We start from the raw sequence: 21,030 nt of genomic DNA, 5'->3' as shown, positions 1-21,030 counted from the left end.
CTCCATGCTTTTCTTAAAACCATTTTTAGAGCCGTTTTTATACTGTTTCCCCTCACTTTTTACCTTGTCCAAATTTTCTTTTGCTTGGCACAAAGCAGATGCTGTCTCCCTTCCCCTGTTAAGCCCCGTAGTGCGGACTGGCTGAACTGGCTTAGAACAGCGTAGCTAAATGAGTTTAATCCATGCAATTTGAACTGTTATTTTTCCTGTTCCTTATATTAGGTGCTTTTTGGACCTTGAATAATTTGAGAGGAGTAACAAGATGTGTGACGTAGGGAATAATTCTGTCTTTTCTTCTTTTTAATTGAGGGGAGGAAAAGAAAAATAAAAAAACCCCAGTTAAAACTTACCCTTTAAAAATAGGAGTCAAAACACGAACTAGGTTGCAGGGTGACAACAGATGCTGTCTTGCTCATCACCAAAGGAACGTGGGCCTTTCTGCTTTAGAGCTTAAAATAAGAATTTAATCTATTTGTCCTCAAAAATTTTGGGGAGGTTTTTCTTAAAGAGCGACCAGTGTGCAAACCCTGGCAGTTCTACATTTCTTTCCTTATACATAACTGCTTTATTTTCTAGTTTATGGGTCAAAAGAAATAAACTTTTTCAATATGTCTACGTTGCAAACTCAGCTTGGGATTTGAAATCTCATCGCTCATGAATCACCAGCAGTAATAAAGATTTTTAAATGTGCAACAGAGACTGAGCCCAGGATTTCCTGTGTTTCTCAGTGGCTGCTTTATTTAATATTTGGATTTTAACAGCTGCAAGAGCACAAATATTGCAGGGCTTTCCTTTGTTACTGTGTGGGTATTTAACTTGTCAACTTCTTTGGGACCTCTTCTTGGTGGCATACTGTTGGGAAGAGTTTTACTTAGATGTTTTCCTTCAGAGATGTCGAGAGAGTTTGGGCTTTGAGAAAATTCTGCCCGTTGAGGCTTTGAAGGAAGGTTTGCTTTTGTGGTATTGAACACAACATTCACTCAAGACCTGAAGATCTTTATAGGAAAACAGATAACCCTGAGTAACTGAGCATGCCCTGAGACTTTCCCTGTGTGCAAACATCAATTCTCACACCCTAAAAGAGCGTGCAACGAATCTAAGCAACTTTTTAGCACAAGAGAAAACTCTGACCTGCTCATCATAAAGTTAATTTACAACCAGACTTTGCTTTTAGCAGTTGCTAACGATTTCCTTTTATTTTATTTTTTTTTTTCCTTGTGGCAAAGGAAAAACTTGAAGGGCTCACTGGCAAACAGGGAGCTGGTATTCCTCCTGCCAAAGGGTAATTTAACTTGCAGACAAAGACTTGGGGGTTGCGTGGCTGGAGGGGAGCTGCTGTTTCTGGTGGGAGCCTCGAGTCTGATCTGCTTTGTGGAGATCTGGGCTTGTTTTAAATGCCACCCACCTCTACTGAGGTCCCATTCTGATCTGGGGATGCCTAGAGTTAATATTTGCACCTGCTTTTTGCTTTCCTTCTCCAGATTTTTATCCAGAGTCGGAAGAGTCGAGTTCCCTTTTGCAGACGGCGGTTTCGGTGCTGCAGAGCTCCTACTTGGACTCTACATCTCAGGATGGTTTTCAGTACAGCCAAGCAATTCTGGTGGAAAACAATGTTTTTCTAAGTGAGGTAAGGCTAGTGGAGGAGCAGGGTGTTGCTGGCAGCTTGGGAAGGGGTGGTGTTGGAGCTGCAGACATCTGTAAATGCTGGTTTATTGGCAGGTCTGTCTCACCTTTGCAGCACGTGGCTGATCTACCTGCCTGATAGAGCCCCATTTGCAGTTCCTGACTGAAGGGAGCCTTTTCTTTGCTTTCTTGCACCTCTTCCTTCCCAGTCTGATCTGGAACAAAAGGTCCATTCAGCCAATGTTGCCAAAAATTCAACAGCAGCTCCTGGGGAAGGCTTTTGGGCCAGGTTGAAATCCTGGTTTGATACCTGGGAGGAGAGCTTTAATGTTATTGTATTTCTGCTCTTTCACAGCAATGTAGATTTCCATGTGGTATTTCTTTTGTCCTCACAGCTGTTCAAGCGCCAGTTTAAACCCTGTTTCTCTTTCTCCAGCTGACTGGAGCATGTACGGACCCACTTTTAAAATGCCTTCCTCCCTATAGTTCTGCTGTCATTGGCATGGGAGACAGGCTGTTTCCTCTGAGGACTGGAGATGACTAGTCTGCTTCTTGTCATGAATTAAATAGAGCCTTGACATTTTGGCTGCCTAAATCTGAGATAGTCACTGTGGAGCTGGATAAAAATCTGGGAAAGTGGGTATCAAGTTGTTTGTTGATTGATAAAGAGCCAAAATAAGCCAAAGCAGTGATGAGATTGTTGTTATCTTATCTTCTAACCCTGTTTAAAAAGTCTCATCCTTCTACAACTTCTTTTTTTAAAGCCCCAAAAAATTAATGGACTCAGACCCATCTCTGATGATGTTCTCCCTGTCTGCACTGAAAACATGCTCTGCTTTAATTATCAGAGAAAAGAAATTGGAGTAATGTGTTGTTTGGCTGTAGCCAAACCCTCTGAGCTGTAGTCGCATGATAGCACCTGCCCTCTAGTCAAATAGTCTAGGCTTTCCTGGTCAATGGAGAGAGCAGAAAAGAGATGTGCCTCCGAGCATCTCCACTTCCGTAGGCATCTTCTCCACGGCTGAGATGATTTGTCTTCTGATGGCCGTAGCTGGCTACTAAATGTAATGCTCCACCAGCCCACGTGCTGCTTGTGAAACAAGCTCCCCAGTAGCCGACGATGTTGTGGCAAGAGGGGCAAGGTGGAACAAGGCTGGACTTCCCTGGGATGCGCACAGCGTGACACTGTGGGGCTGGATGTGCCTGCTGTCCCCTGGAGGACATTGAATGTGTTCTGCTGGGAACAAAGGCAGAGACGGACAGACAGATGCATGGATTTGGGGTCTTGTGGTGGGAGATGGGGTTACCTGTGCTGGGGGGAGGGAATGCTGTGTGGGCACATGAGCTGGTCCAGCATCACCTGGCTGCTGCCAGCTGCCCCGTACTGACCATGACTGGAGGTACTTGGGACTGTCCTCACACCACAAACATGTCACTTGGCTCTGGCACGAACGGACTAGAACAAAGTGTTGTTGTGTCTTCTGCAGCTCAAAGCTTTTGCTCAAGCAAAGGAAGCCGCTGGGTACAGCCAGGAGGAGCTGGAGGAGACCTTTGCATTTCTCCTGTTTGACAATGAAGAAGAGGTAACATGAAATGTTTATTCAGCTTAAGAGGTTTGATGCCAAGTGCCTGCACGCGTGCTCCGTCCCACCAAAGCCCAGCAGATCTGTTGACTAAAGTGTCCTGCCTCTCTGTACCCCAGTTACCAGTGCAATCACTACTGTATAAATAGTCCAGAGCAAGTTTGGAAAGCAGCTCCTGGTTTTAGTGATGGATCTTATTTTGCATCTCTCCAGTCAATTACTGTTTGAGGTTTGGCTGCCTCCTTTGCCCTCTGCAGGGAGATAGGAGGAGTCTTCCTTTGTCCCAGTGGATTTCATGTACGCTTAGAAGAGAAAAGTGCCTTTGTGACAGAAGACAGGAGTTTGTCAGGTGGTTTTGGGGAAGTTCCCTTGGTTTGGCCAACTAGGTGGAGAGAGAGCCTGACACAGCTATTGGGAAAGTTATTCCTTCCCATTTTTCACAAGGATGCTTTTGATTTTGTGAAAAGAATTTGTCTACACAAAAATGCTCAGGGAATCTAGTGGGAATTCACTTGTAACGTGATTTAATGATGCCATACTAAATCACTGTAGAGATGGTTTTGTTCAGGATGAGAGTGGCCTGAACGCAGTTTAGTTCTGTTCAGTTTGGACTGAGCTACAGCAAAATGAACCACTTTCAGTCTCAGTTTGGAAGCGGGAATTGTCCCGCTTCATTTTAGCTGTTTGAAATTTAGCACAGTCTGTGCCAAGTGACTGAGCTCCTTGTACAGTCCCTAGGAAAGAGGGAGCTCTCCAGAGGACAGCTGAACCTCTTTTAATGCAGGTATCCAAAATTCTCAGGCTAAGTCGCTCTCTGGAGGTGCCTACCTCTCCGTTATTCAGAGAAGAAGTCTAGCTGGCTAGTCTAAGCTAGACACTTGCCTTTTAGGAGGCAGAAGTTAGGCGAGATGCGTGCCCAGTGTTGCTTATAAAGGGGCTGAGTACAGTTTGACTGGTTTGCTTTTATTTCTCACCCATAATGAGTTCCAACTGGTCCTGTTGTCACTCTTCAGTCAATATACATTTGGTCTTTGCGCACTTTGATGAATCTGCTTTGGACGTGGATTAAATCAAAGCCGGTGAGATACTCCCAAGGCAGTAATTATGCCTATGCAGGAGTGAGCACAGAGTAGGAAACGTCCTTTGCGCCAGCCCCATTGTGTTTATTTTTCCACAAATTGCCCATGCAATTAAAGAAAGTGCAAAGTTCAGCCTTGCACTTGCAGTAGTTTCTGGACATGCTGGATTTCTTCCAGATCTTTCTAAGCTTTTGCTTCCACGGAGGTTTTTGTAACAGCACTTGATAAATACAACTATTCAGTGTCTGAAACAACAAATTTTCTTCCTGTTGGTCCTTCCTGTGGACATTGTGGTTAGGTTACTTTATACTGTGGGTGTTTTGGGACTCTTAACGATCTATAGTTGACTTGCAGCACAAGTTTGCCTTTTGCAAGTATTTCGCCACCTGTCGTGCTACAGGTTTCAGTAGCTGTGTCCCTTATCTTTGAAAATAGATGGTAAAAGAGGTTGTCTCTTCTTTTGAAGGCGAAAGAGGTGTGTCAGACAGGCCTCCGTGTAAACAGCAGTTCTATTTCCACGCTTGGTGACCCAGCAAAAGGTAAGATTTCCAATCAGAGGACCAAGAGACCTGTTCGCTGTTCAGAGGATATCAACTCCTTTAAAAACAAAAGCTAAAGCCCAGACAAACTCCTGGTACTGTGTTGTTATTTACTGCAAAAATCCATGGAAATTCCCATGTTTCTTACGTGGGAAACTGCATTTGTTTGGATCAAGCAAGCAGCAGTGTTTTCCTTCTGCCCCCTCATCCAAATGAGGATGGGATCTTCCCCAAGGAATGTTACCATCTCTTCCCCTCTCCATTTCAGGCTTTTTCTCCCTTGTTAACAACACCCTTTGTCACCAAAGTGGCTTTTTGGCAGCTCTCCCCACCGGTTTGCTCTTCAGAGTCCATTTGCTGAGCTTTTGCCAACAGTCCTGTTAATAACCAGAGCAGACTGTGACATGTCAAAGCACTTTGCAGTACGTGCTTGTTCCTTGCCCAAAGGTCTGGGGCCTCAAGATGTGCAGTGCAGGGCACATTACTCAAAGAAATCCTACTGCCAGAAGCAGAACATCTCCCAGTGCTCATCCTGCAAGTCTTTGCAGGCCAAGACAGCTAATTATTGAGAAGTTAATGGCAGTGAATGCAAAACCAAGCAAGAACTGGTTATTTTTCTGGGTGTATATCTTAGTCCTGTTGGAATGAGATGAATATTATGGTGTATCTCTTTATAGTCCTTCCCCTGCCCAGTCCCAGTTTCCCCGCCATGTACTTCTCTACCCATCTTGCCTACAAATATAAAGCAGGAGTGAAGAGCCAACACCCCTCCACGCCCAGTAAGTCCACAAGGCCTTGTCGTAGGGTAGAAGGTTCATGTTGGCATCTGGGATGCTGAAGGGCCATAAAAAGCTGAGGAAGGGACCTGGGAGGGTCTGTGCCGTGCCATGGGCCTGCTCTCCTGCCCTTGCAGTGTGTGTTCCCCACACATAAACATCCACGTTGCCTTTGTGGGACTCCAAATTGAGCAAAGTACCTGCCCCACTTGCAATCTGACCTGCAAGCCCTTCACCAGATCTCCCTGTAAGAGACAAGCCCTCGCTCGGTATGTTTTCACGTAGTGTGGGCAAAACTAACGTTAGTTGGGCTACTTCTCCCTGGAGAAACCCAAGTTAACTCATTTCTTAGAGCTGACCCTGAAACATATAATGCTGTTTCATACCAGCAGTCAAAAAAAGGAGAAGAGTCAGAAAGAGTTTCACCCGTTTTACGGCAGCAAGTGCTACTCTGGTTTACAGCACTGGCTCTGCAGAGACTCCTGTTTCCGCAAGGAAGGTCCTCTTTACAGGGCTTTTTTGGCAGTCAGCTTTACTCGAGAGATGATTCACGTTATCTTGCATTGCTTTGTCTTCACAGGGGTTTATATTTCCAAGTATGCAGACTGTCTTCATCCGAGACCCTGGTATCATGGAAAATCAGGCTATATTGTCATCTGTAAGCTCATTAAGGTAAAATGCAAGTCTTTCTTTCTATGTGGAATGGTTTTCAGAAGCCACTATACAGTGCAAGCAGTGTTTTTAAGGAGACATTGGTGCCCGTAACTGTGGTGGGGTGTAGAATCAGCTCTGTTGAGAGCTCGTCAGGATTTTTGACTATGGGATGTGTCAGGCTAGAAAGCAAGAGATCCAACTGGGCTTGACTGGTGGCCTGCAGGACAGCAGAGGATGCAGAGAACTTTCCAAAGTCCACTGCTGAGATCAGAAATTCTTCATAGGGTCACCTTTTTCCCTGGACTCTCGTGCATTTTGGGAATTCGAGGGGGAGCCCTAAGGTGGCTCAGATCACAGCCCCATTCTATTCCTCCATGGGGCTGGTGCATGGCCCCGTTCTCCCCTCCCCACTGGCTCCTGCTCTCTGTAGCTGGTAACAAAACCACGCTGCTCCCGTTTCCTCTCCTGAGCAGTGCAGGTTTCTCTGCCATGCCAAACTCAGCCAAGTTGGACCCTCATGTTTGGAAGGACACAAACACACACAACCACCTCACAGTGGTGGGGATTGTGGGGCTGCCAGCAACACTGTCTTTGGGGAAGAGGAGGATTCAGAGGTCTTTTAAAATAAGTTTCTGCAAACAATTATGTGTATTTATGTATTTTTTTGGTAAATTTTCTGGCACAGGGGAAGGTCAAGGTGGTATCTGAGAATTACACAACCAGCTATACCTGCCCATCTCCCGGCTATGACTGCCATGTCGCTGTGAGCAGAAACAACGTACCATCAAAGACCAGCCACTGCCAGGCCTTCGAGCAGAGCCAGGTATAGCTTTGCAGACAGCTCACTTGCAGGCTGCAGGGGAACTAACAAAGGGCTGGCCCAGGTGCTGGCTCATTCCTCACCTTGATTTTTCATTGTTTCCCTTCTCACCCCAGTATTACGTGTATGAAGTGTCCAATGGTGGCACTGCCGAGCGGCCCAGGCAGATCTGCCCGTACATAGTCATCGCCTGCCAGTACAGGGAGCCGAAGGAAATGCCCGTCTTAGCTATAGAGAGCCTGTAAGCAACTTGCTGTTGTTCCAAAATACCTGGTTGCTTTTGTGGGCTGTTTTTCCTTTTCCCATTGCTAAATATGCCTCTTTTTCTCCCTTTTCTCTAGACCTGAGCTTAATCACAAAGGTAGGAGCATCTGATAGTTGTTTTTGTTTATTAAATGTACCTTTCTCTGTTTGCCCTCGTCTTCTCTCCTGCTTTCTCTGAACCATTCTCCCTTTTGCCTGTAGCATTGTACTGTTCGTGGAGGGGGCAGCTCTCCATCCGGGGCCAGCTTTTGTGCAACATCACCCTGAGGACCCCATACAGCTCCGCGATTCCAGCCCAACTGTAAGTTACCCCTTTTTCTTTTTTCTGTGTAATTTGGGGAGTGTGAAGCATTACACCTTTGAGTGTCTGTGTTCCAGCAAAAGGCAGTTTTGTCTTTCCTGCCTCATCCTTTCATTGATCAGCATCTTCTTGCAGCTGAACCAGCTTACCACCTGCATTGTTAGGAAAATCATCAGTGTCAGGAAAGTGGTGTTGGGCAGCCAGCGGTGCAGTGTCACAGCAACAGCTGGATGAGGACGTCCAGCAGCTAGAAACAGCTGTATTTTGTCCTCTCTTTTTGTTAACTCTTTTGGGATGTTTATTCCAAATCAATTATTCCTGCTTGGGATTTTTCTCCTTGTGAGAATTGAGCTTCCTGATGGCGCATGTACGATCGGCCAGTTGTGTTTACAGATTGGCACGAAGGCAAATACAGTATTGAGGTAACTGGCATTCAAAGAAAAAAGAGACACTTAAAATCTTCAATAGTCAGAAGCCAAACAGCAGGCAGCATTTTGAAGAAGCCAGGGACAGCCAGTAACACAGCCACCAGTATCACAGTTTCGAGCTGTTTACAAACAGGATCCTCAAATCAGCAAGGTGCACCTTCTGCAGCCTTCTCCAGAGCTGCTTTCTCTGGTTTCACAGTGACAGGGCAACCAGGACTCTTGGCTGTGCTTAATCCTGAGAGCTTTTTATGCTTGTGATCTCACTGTCTGCTGCTTTATCCCCGCAGGCCTCCCAACCTGGACATTAACCATGTCATGGGTTTGTCTGACTTGAAGAAAAAGCTACCAGAAGCTGCATTTGGGAAAAGAAATTACATTGAGAATGAAGGTGAGTGCAAAACCCGCCGGCATGATGAGTAACGTATGCTTGTGCTGTGCCGTAGGAATTGCTGCGGGGGGTCAGATCTCAGGTCCACGTATCACTGGGTCCTGTCTTGAAGGGTGGCTGATTGCAGATAAGCGAGGAAAAATGCCAGGGCAGCACGGGGATGTTTTCCTGTCCACGCTTCACATGGTGCCCTGGTGTGATATAATCCTCTTCCCAAAGCAGTCCTTTAATCAGCCCATTCCTGGGACAGGACAGAGTGGGACACGCTGTTTTGAGACCTGGGCTTCCATCCTGCAAGGTGCCAGATGTGGTGCAACTGAGAGCAAGTGCAGGGAGAAAAACTTTCTCCTTCTTACATGATCTCCGTACGCAGTGAGGGACACTCCAGCTCTTGGGGTCTGCTCCAGGGTCTCCTGCATCTGGGCAGATGGGGGAAGCTGCCAGCCGAAGCCAAAAGATGTGGCTGCCTGCAGTAGCTTTGGCTCACAGGTAACCTACTTGTCACTTCAAGAGGACTGACAGTGAATGGCAGCATGAGAGAGGAGAGGACTCCAGAAAGCTTGGGGAGGAGAGGCAGGGAACGCTCAGCAATCAGCAAATAAAAGCACAGATTTGGGGAAGGGAGAGAAAGGCTCTACCGTCCCCTTAGTGGTGCTAAGAGACCCTGCTTGGCTATAGTCAACCTCTCTGTCCTGGTCAGTGCAGGCTGGGGACCTGTGTCTAATTACACTTCGGGGTTCATACTGCTGATTGATTTTTTGGGTTGGAGTTTTGACGAGCCTGGCAGCTCTCAGCCCCAAGGTGTTGAGCTCCCGATGGCTGTGAGTGAGCGTGCATTGCAGCAGACACGCAGTTACTGGCACGGATACCACAGGCTGCACGTGGAGAGCTCTGAATGTGATTTGCAGAAGCTCCAGGTGCTTTTCCATGTCATCTTACACCAGAATAAGTGTGGGCTGCTGCAGCGTTCCCTCCCATCCGTGTATCAGCTCAGCTGAGCCAGGTTGGGGCACTGATTGGACTGGCTGACAGCCAGCCTGTTTTGGGGGGTTAGCATTCAGCTCGCAGTGCAGATGGGCAGAGGATAGCGCTAGGGCAGGGGAGGAGGCTGGAGAAGTTGGGGAGGCCAGAATAACACCTGATGAAGGTGCTGTGGAGCCACAGTCTTACAGTCTCCTGATGAAAGGGAGGAAATACTGAACAGAAGAATTTTGCTGTGAAATTCAGGGGGTAAGGCAGGTCCGAGATCTTATCTTGTCTTTGTTAAACTCCCTTGGGGATCAGAGTGCAAAATAAGGATGCTCTGTAGCAGAGGAGAGTATGGCATGTTAGAATGAGGTATTTCCCTCGAAAGGCTCCCTGTCTCTGTGGAAGCACACAGCATTGCTTAAATTGCTTTTCTTAGCTGCAGAGATTAATTAGGAAACATCTCCCGTGAACTGTGGGTTGAAGAGGAAACTCGCTGTGATGTGAATCCATATACCGCTTTAGGAAATCTTGATAAGTTTTGGGTTGTTTTTTTTTAAACCCTGTGCTTCCACCAATTGCACGTCCATCTTCCTGCTACAGGAACACTTGTTTGTTCAGAATTCATGCAAGAGGCACTATTTCAACATCAAATTCTCTCTCTTTTGTCTGCAGTCTGCTTTCAGGGTGTTTACTTCAGTCTGTATGAAGTAGAAATATCAAACAAGGATCAATACAAAATGGATCAGTTAGTAAAAAATCTAAAGGAAAAGGACTTGGTAAGTATTTTAGAACATTGTTATTCTGGGAGGAAAGTTGCCTTTTAAATTCTCTCTTGAAACTTTTGGTGACATTAAACAGATTCTGAACTAATGCAAAATCGAATTAATTTCCCTGCTTGAGTTATTATTTTCCTGCTTGGTTATTCTCAAACATAGTTTAGTCTTTCTGTATATAAACTGTTAACTGAAGATTACCCACTATGATTTGACAGCTGGTGTCTAGGGTGAACATGCCCTGCTGAGCAGAATGCATTATACCAGGCAAACTTCTTCTTTAGCTATGTTTATGCCAGATGAGATTATTTTATTGTCTTTATTAATGATTTTTTGCCCTTGCATTGCAAACAGCATGGTGGACAAGGACTGCAAGGGGATCTTATATAGTAAGAAAGCAGAAACAACGTCCCCCAATGCCAAAATAATTACTAAGCAAAAGACATAAGCTGTCGCATGCCTGTCTTTCTCCTGTGTGGCAGAAAAATAGCCCCCACTCAGCTAGATACTCACAGTTACACTGCTGAGACCTCCTGGGCTTCCAGGAGCTCTGAAGAGTTTCTGAATTCCCCTTGTGATCTGTTATCTGATAAGGCTTTTTTTCAAGCACAGTGTGGTCTTTTTGTTCCCAATGTGATTGTCACGTCTCCTTGTGACTCGCAAGGGATAAACCTCACCCCTGTGGAGCGCAGCACCTGCGTCTCTGCTGGGATTTGTGGTTGGGTTTGGTTTGGCTTTGTTGCTGCTGGTTGCTCTCTCACATCTGATGCTTCCTGTAGATTTGGGGTTGTAAATTCACAGCTGCAAACTCACAGCTGGCTGGTCACATCTTCCCCTCACTAGAAGTTGGCAGCAGCCCATGAACTGCCAGGAATTGCTGTTGCTGTGCGGCACTGCTGAAGAGCTGCCCACCGATGTGCAGCTTCCCACATGGAACGTACCAGAGGAAGTATTTGTTGTGGATCCCTGTCAGAAAAGCACTCAGACTCCCCAGAGTGTTGATTAAACTATCTTTTATTGGTAGCAACATGAGAAGATAAAAAGGGGATAGCAAAGACAATGTCCCTTCACACGCAGGGAATCCTGAACTGTGCAGCAACAGCTGGACCTCAGATCTGTCCATGCTGTGGCTCATCTTGAAGTTCCCAACATCTGAAGGAACATAAGCTTATCTATGCTATCTCTTTTTTTTTCCTTCTCTTGTTCTTATCAGTAAAAGATATTTTAATCAATACTTTACAGAGTCCAAGTGCCTTTCTTGCTGGGATCCATGTCAGCCGCTTGTTCCAGTGCATTACAGCACATCTGCAGCCACTGAGGGTTATAATGTACATCCTGCCAAGCCCAGCAGACCTGGGCTCTCTAGAGCAGTCAGGGAAGATGAGATAGCCATGAGCAGTTTGGTATTGAAAACCAGCAGGAGCCTCGTTTCCCAAGAGCTTCCTCGTCCCCGTATATCTGTCAAACTGGATTGAAATATCTCCCCTATTTCAATGAGGAAACAGCCCATTTTGGGTGTGCTTCTTCCTTCCCCTTAGCATGCTGTTGAATGGCGCGTGGGTGAATCTGCTTTGCTGGCAGCTCCCAAAAGTGCAAATGAAAAATGCCCTCAGCCTCCTTGGTACCCACCTTGCGCAGTGCCCGAGTGAAAATGAAAGGGTGGCTGGGGCTAAGTGGGGTTGCCTGAGGCCAGCTGCTCTCTCTGGGTGATGTCTCAGCTCCGTGTCAGGTGGCTGTTGCCTTATGGCTTAACTTTCTTCCTCATCTGCTTGAAAATCGTCCTGTCGGTGAGAAACAACAGTTATTGAGCTGGATTTGTGCAGCAGAGATGCTGGTTCTTATCCCTTCTCCTCTGCTGGCCTGAGACAACCAAAGTAAGGAGCTACTGTTCTGAATAGTGAATATTACACTGAAATTGTTCAGCATTTCCAAAGTTGTTCTGTTGTCCTGGAGAAATGAGGCTGCGGGCATTAGTCCAATCCTCTGTTATGTCTGAACATATTGAATGGGATCAGCAAAGTTTCCTCAGAGCATCGGAAGCCCTAGGGTTATTCAGTTCCTGTAAGTTTCCTGAAAAGATGTGTCTGCGTAGAAGAAAGATCCAAATAGGTGTCCCCACGGAGGGAAAGGCAGTCCAAGCCAAGCTCTGCAATGAGGCATCAACCAACACCCAAACACAAGAAAAGCCTCAATAAGTGTACATATTTTTTCAGACATGTGGTCATCCAGCTCTGAGACGGAGTCTCTAGGCATTGTTTAGACTCAGCAAATTTTTTTTCACATAATCATTGATACTGATGCTGCTAATACGCAAGCTGCATGACCTGAACTTCAGTCAGGCTTGTGGCTGGAACCGTTGATTGTATTTTGTCAGATGCTGGTGTCCAGCTTTGCTTTCCCTGCTGGGAAAACCTTCCCCTTGGGTTTCTGTGAGCAGTTCCTGGCTGAGATGCCCAGGAACTTTCGAATTTGACTAAAATTATTAACCTTGTTCATTAGTTGCAGTCGGTTTGGCTAAGCATATTTAATTTTTAAGTCACAGATGGGAGGAATTTGAGAGCTGAATAATAACATAAACAGAATGCTTTGGGTTAGACGTCCCAGTTGACCAAGGGACATGGACCTGAACAGTGTCCTCCTCGACTGGGAATGAACTGGTGGTGTTGGCACACCTTCACTGGCAATCAGGGCTTGTTGACAGTCGTGCTGGGTGCTATAAAGTGTGCTAAGGAGGAAAGGGAGTGGTTGCTCTAACTTTGTTTGTTATAGGCAATCATCAAATATTTAGAAGATCAAGGAGTCCTTATCCTCCTCACGTCCTCTGCCTTGGCGCAAGATGATGGTAAGACATGGCTACTTAGAAATCACTATCTGTGCTTAAACATCCTGCTCTGGTTTAGAGGCAGAGGGTGGGCACCCGCAGTCTCAACAAAACCTGTTGCTTTCTTTCATAGGGTTTGACCCCAAGGAGCCCGTCAGCCTCCTGGCCCTGTTTCTGTTCACCTCATCCCGGTCGGTGTGCCCCCGAGGTAGGGAGATTCCCTTTGCTGCCTTTAGACACTGTGGTTCGGGTGTGGGATCCTCACCAGAGGGTCCTCAAAGACACATTCCTCTTGAAGTTCTGATTTCTCTGGTCAGAACCACCTACAGCTTTAGCACAAGGGGTGTTAAAAGAGGAGAGAAAAGTCTCAACTCTAGCTATGCTGCATTTTAAGCTGATCTAAACCAGGTTCCCTGCCTCGCCCATTCACTGCGTATCCTTGCCCCTTTGCAGGAAGATGATGGGAGTGAAAAATAATTACTTTTTCTCCCTCTCGGTCGATTTTCAGCAGCATCTGCTCCCTCAACTGTCTTATGCGTGCATGTGGGAGTCTGACTCCTCCAGAGCTTGGCTTACATCCCTAAAGGTGCGCTGGAGCTGTGCTCAGGGGGCAGAACAACACATGGCACTCGCTGGACCCTGCTCGGAGCTGATGTGATTTGCTAAACCAGCAGGAAAAGAACCTGCCCTAAAAAATAAATGAATTGTTTTCTGCTGAGATAACAAGTGAAATGAGCTCCGTGAAAGGTCACTGCTGGTGTGGGGAGGGAGAGGAGAGGTGCAGAAGGGGCATTGCTCCCTAAAGAGCAGCGAGGGTTTGGACGCTCAGCTGTATTGTTTGACATCTCTGCCGTGGGATCTGTAAATGTCGGCAGCGAGGCCGTGACGACCGGTCAGGGTGTGTGACGGTGAGAGAGGGAGGCAGGGAGATGGTGTTGGGCAGAGCCATGGTGCTCTGCTGCCATCAAGGTGAGTCACAGTTCGGGGACCTGGGAGGTGAATCCAGGCAGTTTGCAGCCCCAAAACGCGCTGCTTTTCATGCAGAACAAACACAGAGGCATTAAATAAGAGAAAATAAAGGTTGCACAGTTTGAATCCGCAGATCTTGAAATAAGAACGAGCTTCAACATCTGTTGCATTTGCCCTAAATTTTCTTTGTATCTGTTGGCTTTATACTGCATTGTCTATGTGGAAACATTCACACTACAGTTTCCTCTTGTGGACATAAAGTTACTGCTCTGCCTCCCCTGGACAGCTTCATCCACACACCTCTCTCTGCATCCACTCCACCAGTAACGCTTCTAGCCTTGCAGATCCCCGAGCAACATATAAACAGGGGCTTTTTTGCTCTGCGTAACTTCTGGCTTGCTTTTTGTCGAGTCATCCCACGGACGAGCCAGGAGACTGTTTATGCCAGCGCACACTGGTATTTCAGTCCGCCTCTGTGTGAGTGATGGCTAGCGTTGCCGACAGAGCCACACAGCACATACCCATCTCCCCTCCCCGGAAGATAAAACAGAAGAGCTGACAGGACCCAGCGGCACATCTGAGCATGGATTGCTTTGTCTTTTTCAGTGTTTAACCTCCAACTATAAACTTTCTCCTTCAGGATCCGCATACGAAGTGGGCTTGTAAGTCGGGTGAAGAGATGATGGTAACTTGGCAATGCGGGGTGCAAATGTCTTTGATGCTTGAATTCAGTCAGCCTAACTTTAAGGAGGTGCTGCTGGTGGCTGTGTTAGCATGGCAACTTTTCTAATTTCTTTTCTAGGCATAGGAGAGAGGCAGGCTCCTCCTGAGGCAGACTGAAGATCCAGAGTGCCAGGTCAAACCTGGAATCAGGTTGTTGCTGTGATGCCTGAAGCAAGGGCCTGAGGTTGGGTGAGGTGAAGGGGAAGAATGCCTGGAGAGCAGACTGGAGGTGGGAACTGGCCACCCAGATATTGAGATCTTGCTGACCAGCCCCGCAACAGGCAGAAAATACCCTCCGCAGCAGAGGGATCTATTCCTGAAAGGCTGACTGCGAGCACTGTGTGCTGGGGGAGAGAAGAGGGCAAGGAGGTATTTATCTCAAGGAAGGTTATTGTGGAAGGTGGTGGTGGAGACAGGAGAGGGCACCAGGCGTAAGGAGCATCCCAGAACGTCGATGGTGCACGCAGCTGGTTGGTAGGAGGAGGCAAAGCCTGGGCAGCCAGAGAGCAGCTGGTGGCAAAGTGAAGAGGCAGAGGGAGAGGATAACATTGAGCAAACACTCCACGTTGTTACGTGTCATGATCTGGACGTTTATGGCTTCCAGATGTTTTCCCTCTGGTGCCAGCAGGACTCCTGAACGTGCTGTCCCGTTCTGCCTACGCGAGCGGAATTACCCCAGCCAGTCCTGGCTGTCCCCTGGGTCTGACATCTCTTTTCACTGGCGTTATAAACCCGTTTTCCTTTAGGCCTTCTCCTTTCTATGAAGGTAAGCAGAACTGTGCAAGGATTTAGGGTTGAAAAGGGATGGTCATTGAAGATGGCAGAAGTGCAGGGGAGATGCGAAGAGAAAAGGAAGGTGAAGGACGGACGCATTTGAAGTCACTCAGCTCAGACTTGCATGAATAATGTTTCCCGTTTTGAAACAAGCGGCCTCTGAAGCTGTTCCCTTCCTGTCCAGACAGCCGTCGGGAGGAATGTAGGGCTGGCGTAACAAGCCTGCTGTGCAGACGCGCCGCAGCGTTCCTGAGCCAGCAGTGAAGGCAGGCAGCTGGGAGCCTGCCCATGGGGATGCCTGGGTTTTTCGGTAGGAAGGACCGGCATTGCCAGTGCAAGGCAGCAGCAGGGCCAATAGGCGAAGAAAATCACACGTCTGGGAGGGGAAGAGAAAGGCCTTTGCCCTGCTGGGAAGAGATGTGATAGAGAAGGGTGTTGGGGTTGTCACCCTGGCCCTGCAGCCAAAAGAAACGTCGGAGTTGGATCATAACACGCAGATGGGCCAAGCCTGCGGGTGCAAAGTGCCAACATCAGACCGCTGGGTTGCAGCAGATGAAGCCAGATAAGTCTGGCTTGTGCAGAAACGGAGCTGTACCGACAGCGTCTGCATATCACACCAGCTCTCCAGGAGTTTCCAGATACTGAGAGGACGCTACTATGCCAAGCAAAGCCTACTGCACGGTGACGTCTGTGAGGGCAAGCACCCTCGAGCTTTGGGAATCGTTCATGTTGATCCGTATCAGGAGCTAAACCTTTATGATACGTCGCTGTATGTCATAGGGTGTCGGTCTTGCTAAAATGAGAAACACCAACTATTTTCAGTAAAATCAGTCCTCCAGCTTTAAAAAAATCACCCAGGGGTTTATGTTATTTATTTATACGGTCCCCAGATCTGCTTGGGGAAGTCTGTGTTCCCCATCCCACTCCAGAGCGCTAACGTGGTGTCCTCGTGTGAAGTGCGTCCACTCACGCTGAGCAGGTAGAGATGGAGCTGCTGGAAGTTGCATCTGAACAGGGACATAAACAACACAGGTGATCTGCAAATGGTGCTAGTCTAAACACCCTGCATGGGCAACCCTAAATTTAAACAAGTTTTAAAAAACCCAACAAAACCCATGTATTTTCCGAGCTCTGACTGTCCTAAATGTTGGATGTCACGAGAATTGCTGAAGTGAAGGGACTTAGAGCACTATGTGTGCGATCTCACCCTGTAATTTCCTGCAGAATGGGACTAGCTGATAGAACAGCAGTCTTTCATCTTAGTTGAATCCACTTTTGACTGCCACATGCAATTATTTTTTACCTTCAGCAGTTACAAGCATCCATCAAAACAGGACATCGCCCCTGGAGCTAACTTTCTTTAGGTTGGCTTCTGGGGCTTTTTCATAGCTTTCACGTTCTCTTAGCACGGAAAAGTGAGGTGATTTGGGGAATTTAATCCTTTTTTAATCCAAATAAAATTCTGTTCTTTTCCTTTTGCAGTTGAAAAGCACGATCCAAAAGGTGAAAGGGAAGATAGTGACGGTAGTGACATCTCATTAAAAATAGCCTCAGTTTTGCCTGGACTTCGCTATGCCTTACAGAAAGCCACCAGTTCTTCATGGGGGGACACAGTCAGTACCAGCGTACGTATCAAACAGCACTTCCAGGAATACCCAAAGCTTGATCAAAATACACAGCCCACCTCTGGCCAAAACAGCGAAGTTCCCCTTTCTTCTTCTCTCCTTTCACCCGTCGAGGATGAATGTATTCATCCCTTTCAAAACCGTTCAGAGCAGTCCTTCTCCCAGCTGCAGCATTATTTCTCTGATCCCAGCAGCTATACTCTGGAAATGTCGGCTGCCTTAGGATGTTTGACTGGTGCTGTTCAGTCTCTTTGCTGCGGTTCAGAGGCGGATTGTAAAGTGAATTTCTCGTCAGCTGTGCCACCGGACCCTATTCCTCCCAACACAGCACTGGAAAGAAAAGTCAAAAGTGAAAACCTAAAGCCTGCAGTGGGACTGGACCAGAGTGGTGAAGAGTCCAAAAAAGATGTCAACTCAACCAGCAAGGTGCGGGTGCAGCAAAGCAGGAGGAAATCCAGCCGAGCTGTTGTGACGAGCACCAGGAAGAAATGGTCACCGCTCAAGATGCAAATGCATCCTATGGGCGACAGCAGCAGGAAAGCAACCAAGAAGAAGAAAATCAACATCGCTTTCTCTTTTCCTAAAAAACAAGGGCTCACAGCCAATTCCAATGAGCCCATGCTTAAATTAGCCAATTTGCAGTTTCCGCACAGAAGGAAAAGAGGTAAGTGCTATATGAATGGGACTGACTTCCTCCTGCTTCTCCGAGGTATCCGGCTGGGATGCTCAGGGTTCACTAGGAGCCATGTCCCCCACCATCCTGGGCAGCCCAGAGCAAGCAGACACCTCCTGAGAGCTTCCAAATAGGTCTGTGGCAATGTCTCCACAGTCTCTCGTTCCACTTGGGAAGGAGCCCAGGGCTATGACAGGGGATTTCACTGAAGGTGCCTGAAGCCCGGTGGAGTGGTCCATGCTGTTGCCTTCCTTTGCTTACAGGTGACTGTGAACAGGGAAATCAGCCAGGTCATGGTTATTGCATCCTTTGTTCATGGGCTGTTGGTGGCTCAGGCAAGGAGCAATTGCCAAAGCCACGGTTGTCTACAGGCTGTGTAGATAACCAGCCACCCTACGTGTCACGTTGTGACTCTCCAAGCGCCAACTTTCCTTGAGGAAACTAGAAGCGTGAGATTGATCCCACCCAACTTACTCTGCTGAAAGTTGGTATCTGGCCTGAGCTGCTCATGCAAGGTGTCTCAATGGCATAAATTGCCCTCTGAAGGCTCCTGTCTCGCTGCCGAGGATAGGCTAAGCCTGTCCTTTTGAGCCAGCCTGAGCCTCCACCTGATTTGTAGAGATACTCAGAGTGGGTTGAGATGGATCCCAGCCTTGGTGATGAAACATGGCTGAAAACATCCGAAGGATCCACCTGCCTGCAAAGGGAGTGTCGTACTTGGCAACCTCCCCTGGCTTTTATGTACATCACAGGTAGCGGCAGCGACTGTGGAAATGGGCTGTCGTGCAGCACAGGGGGGTGGCATGGCGTCTGCCCGCTGCGGGCTGAAGTCAGCTCTGATTCACAGTCCATCGAGCTCTGTTCTGGGGCACGTTACCTCGGGCCTGGGTGGCATTGCTGATAGATCTGGGAGAGGTTCTTGTGAGCTTCTTGGAGAAGTAAATAAGTAGCTTCAGGGTGCAAGTGTGCCAGGCAGGCATTGGAGTGACTTAGCTGTGAAAAACAGCTATTCTAGGTCAGGAAAGCAGGCTTTTAATGAGCTTAAGAAGTGATGCTTAATTTTTAATAACTGCTTACTGATCACTCACATCAGTAACAAACTCATTGGTAAGATCAGATGCATAAATCAAGTCATTGAAGACTACTCTGCTGCTGCTAATCACTTCTAGAACACTCCTTCCACTTCCCTTAACCTGGTATTTTGCAGTTACTCCTTTTTGATTTGAATATGTCTCAAACCAAAAGAAATGCCCTCCCTTTTCCTTGTCCCAGGTGCAGAGGTCCTGTCTGCAGAATTTGTACATAAAACACAGTCTGAACCTGTTTGGAAGGAAACCTCAGCTCCCAATGATCCTGGCTTGGAAACAAAGAGACCAAAGACACTGAAGAACACAGACGTGGAAAAGGTTCCTGTTGCTGAGACCGTCACGAAACCAGTGAAAATGCTAAAAAGTGTGGCTAACAGCCCATCGAAACCTCAAGCCAAAAAGCAAGCAGAAAGTGGTAAGAGCGCTGTTCCCTGTGGAAATCTTTCCTTTAAAAGCTGAGCCATCAAACAGCACAGTCAGGTCACAACCAGACGGTAGTACAGCACGTTCGGCAGCAGCCAAAGGGCCTCACAACATTTAGTGCTGAGGGTCTGGGTTGGGATCTGGGTACCGCTGCCCCACAGCCTGCAGGCTCCCAGTTACGCACTCATAGTGTGAAATACAAAGGCGATTGTGAAAATCGCCGTTACAGGATGTCCAAACCACACAGGGTCTCTTCTGAGTCCTTTCCTAAGCCCTCGGTTTGCATCCTTGGCAAACTGCTAGGATAGTTTAAAAAGCCTGATTTTTAACTGCTGAGCTCTGAAACTGTGTTGAGGCAGCTCATGGACGGACCGTTACAACCTCTGCTCCTAGCCAGCGTCTGCCCAGATATTTAGTCTGTTACGTTGTAAATCCGATTGTTTTAAAATTGTCGCAGCCTTCGCAGACAGACTGCAGCAGGTTTAAGAGGCAGCGTGGACAGCCCCGAGTGTAGCGTCTGCAGGTGCTGGCTGAGAGTCTGCTGTTAAACTGAGAACGAGTATTACGCTGCCAAAATAAATGATGGAACAGAAGAGTCATTTTCTGTTAATTTGTCGTGTTTTCTCACACTCGTGCTTTGATGTCCTTTTCAGGATCTGTCTCTGGTCTTTCTTTTTCCTCTTCCTGGGGGAGGTGGAGGCTTTGGAGACTGCTTTAGCCACCTCGGCTCAGTTTAGCCATTCTTCTTGGGCTTTTATTGCCACGTGTTCCTGAAACGTGGCACTTTTCATCAGCGTGTGTGTATCAAACACCGCCCTTCACCTCTAGGAACCCTCCCGTCACGTGGGCGTTCCTAGAGCCGATCCGGCCGGTGCTGTCACACAGGCAGGGTGTCAGATGGGTCCTGCTGAATGCCAAGATCTGCCAAAAATGCTAAATAAGAGTGTTTAGAAGTAAGAAATACTCAATTTCTATGTCTTACTATGCCATTCCCAAGGAAATTAAATGTAACACGTAGGACTTTAGCACAGATGTAATTTAATAAGGTTTTACTTGAAGAGAGATTTTTGTGCTGGTTTTCAGTAGAAGGCATTAACCTCATTTAATGACTTCATACTGTTTTTACAAACATGGGCCTCGAGCCATGGTGAGGGGCATTTTGAACACTGCAGACTAAATGAACACCTAATTTGCTGGGCTCTGACTGCCTTTGGGAGGCCCCAGGTTTCTGCGTGTGCTCTGAAGTACAGCTCAGGGGCAGGTTGTGCTCGTGAGAGGGTGTGAAGTGGGAAGCGTGAGAGCCGGGTGGTTTTTCTCTGTGTTTTAGAGTTGGATTTTTTGGTAACTGGATTATTGAAAGCATAGCACAGAGTTTGTCTGAGAAAATTGCAAATACTCAAAGTGGAAGAAAATATAAAGGAAAAAAAAAAAAAAGATTAAGAAAACACTTAAAATATCTCAGGTTGTATTTAAGTGGACAAATTACCCTGTGCATGGAGGCCAAGAGAAATTTTGTTCATTCTGGATCCTGTGCCTTTTATTTCTGAGAATAAACCCCCTTCCTGATGGTGCTTGGATCCCACCTCTGGATCCTTTTGTAGCAGCCATAGAGGTGGTTTTGTAGCATGATCACAGAGGTGGGGGTTTTTTAAGTGTACAAATTCCATGTTGGAGAGACACTTTTTTCCTGCCAAACGGAAAGCCTGCTCTGAACCCCTTCTTGAGGCAGAGCTCTGT

General features: G+C 47.2%; 1 protein-coding gene across 5 annotated transcripts in view; it reads left to right on the top strand.

Annotated features, from left to right (window-relative positions):
• Nucleotides 1-21,030, top strand: part of TASOR2 (transcription activation suppressor family member 2) — a 44,671-nt gene that overhangs the window by 10,227 nt on the left and 13,414 nt on the right. For 2 of the 5 annotated variants that reach the window (XM_075754922.1, XM_075755008.1), the window contains exons 2-15: nt 1,482-1,627; nt 3,111-3,206; nt 4,752-4,824; nt 6,181-6,272; nt 6,940-7,077; nt 7,191-7,315; nt 7,416-7,435; nt 7,540-7,639; nt 8,355-8,455; nt 10,097-10,200; nt 12,967-13,039; nt 13,152-13,226; nt 16,967-17,773; nt 19,055-19,285. In XM_075754922.1, coding sequence (XP_075611037.1) covers nt 1,482-1,627; nt 3,111-3,206; nt 4,752-4,824; nt 6,181-6,272; nt 6,940-7,077; nt 7,191-7,315; nt 7,416-7,435; nt 7,540-7,639; nt 8,355-8,455; nt 10,097-10,200; nt 12,967-13,039; nt 13,152-13,226; nt 16,967-17,773; nt 19,055-19,285 — 2,181 coding nt within the window. Of the gene's footprint in view, nt 1-1,481; nt 1,628-3,110; nt 3,207-4,751; nt 4,825-6,180; nt 6,273-6,939; nt 7,078-7,190; nt 7,316-7,415; nt 7,436-7,539; nt 7,640-8,354; nt 8,456-10,096; nt 10,201-12,966; nt 13,040-13,151; nt 13,227-13,256; nt 14,650-14,789; nt 16,517-16,966; nt 17,774-19,054; nt 19,286-21,030 lie in introns of those variants that run through there. The other 3 variants (XM_075755091.1, XM_075755261.1, XM_075755174.1) reach the window with 3 other exon arrangements.

Source organism: Balearica regulorum, chromosome 1 (assembly GCF_011004875.1).
Source record: "Balearica regulorum gibbericeps isolate bBalReg1 chromosome 1, bBalReg1.pri, whole genome shotgun sequence".
In the NCBI taxonomy this organism is placed as follows: Eukaryota; Metazoa; Chordata; class Aves; order Gruiformes; family Gruidae; genus Balearica; species Balearica regulorum.
This window is presented reverse-complemented; position numbering and strand designations above follow the sequence as displayed.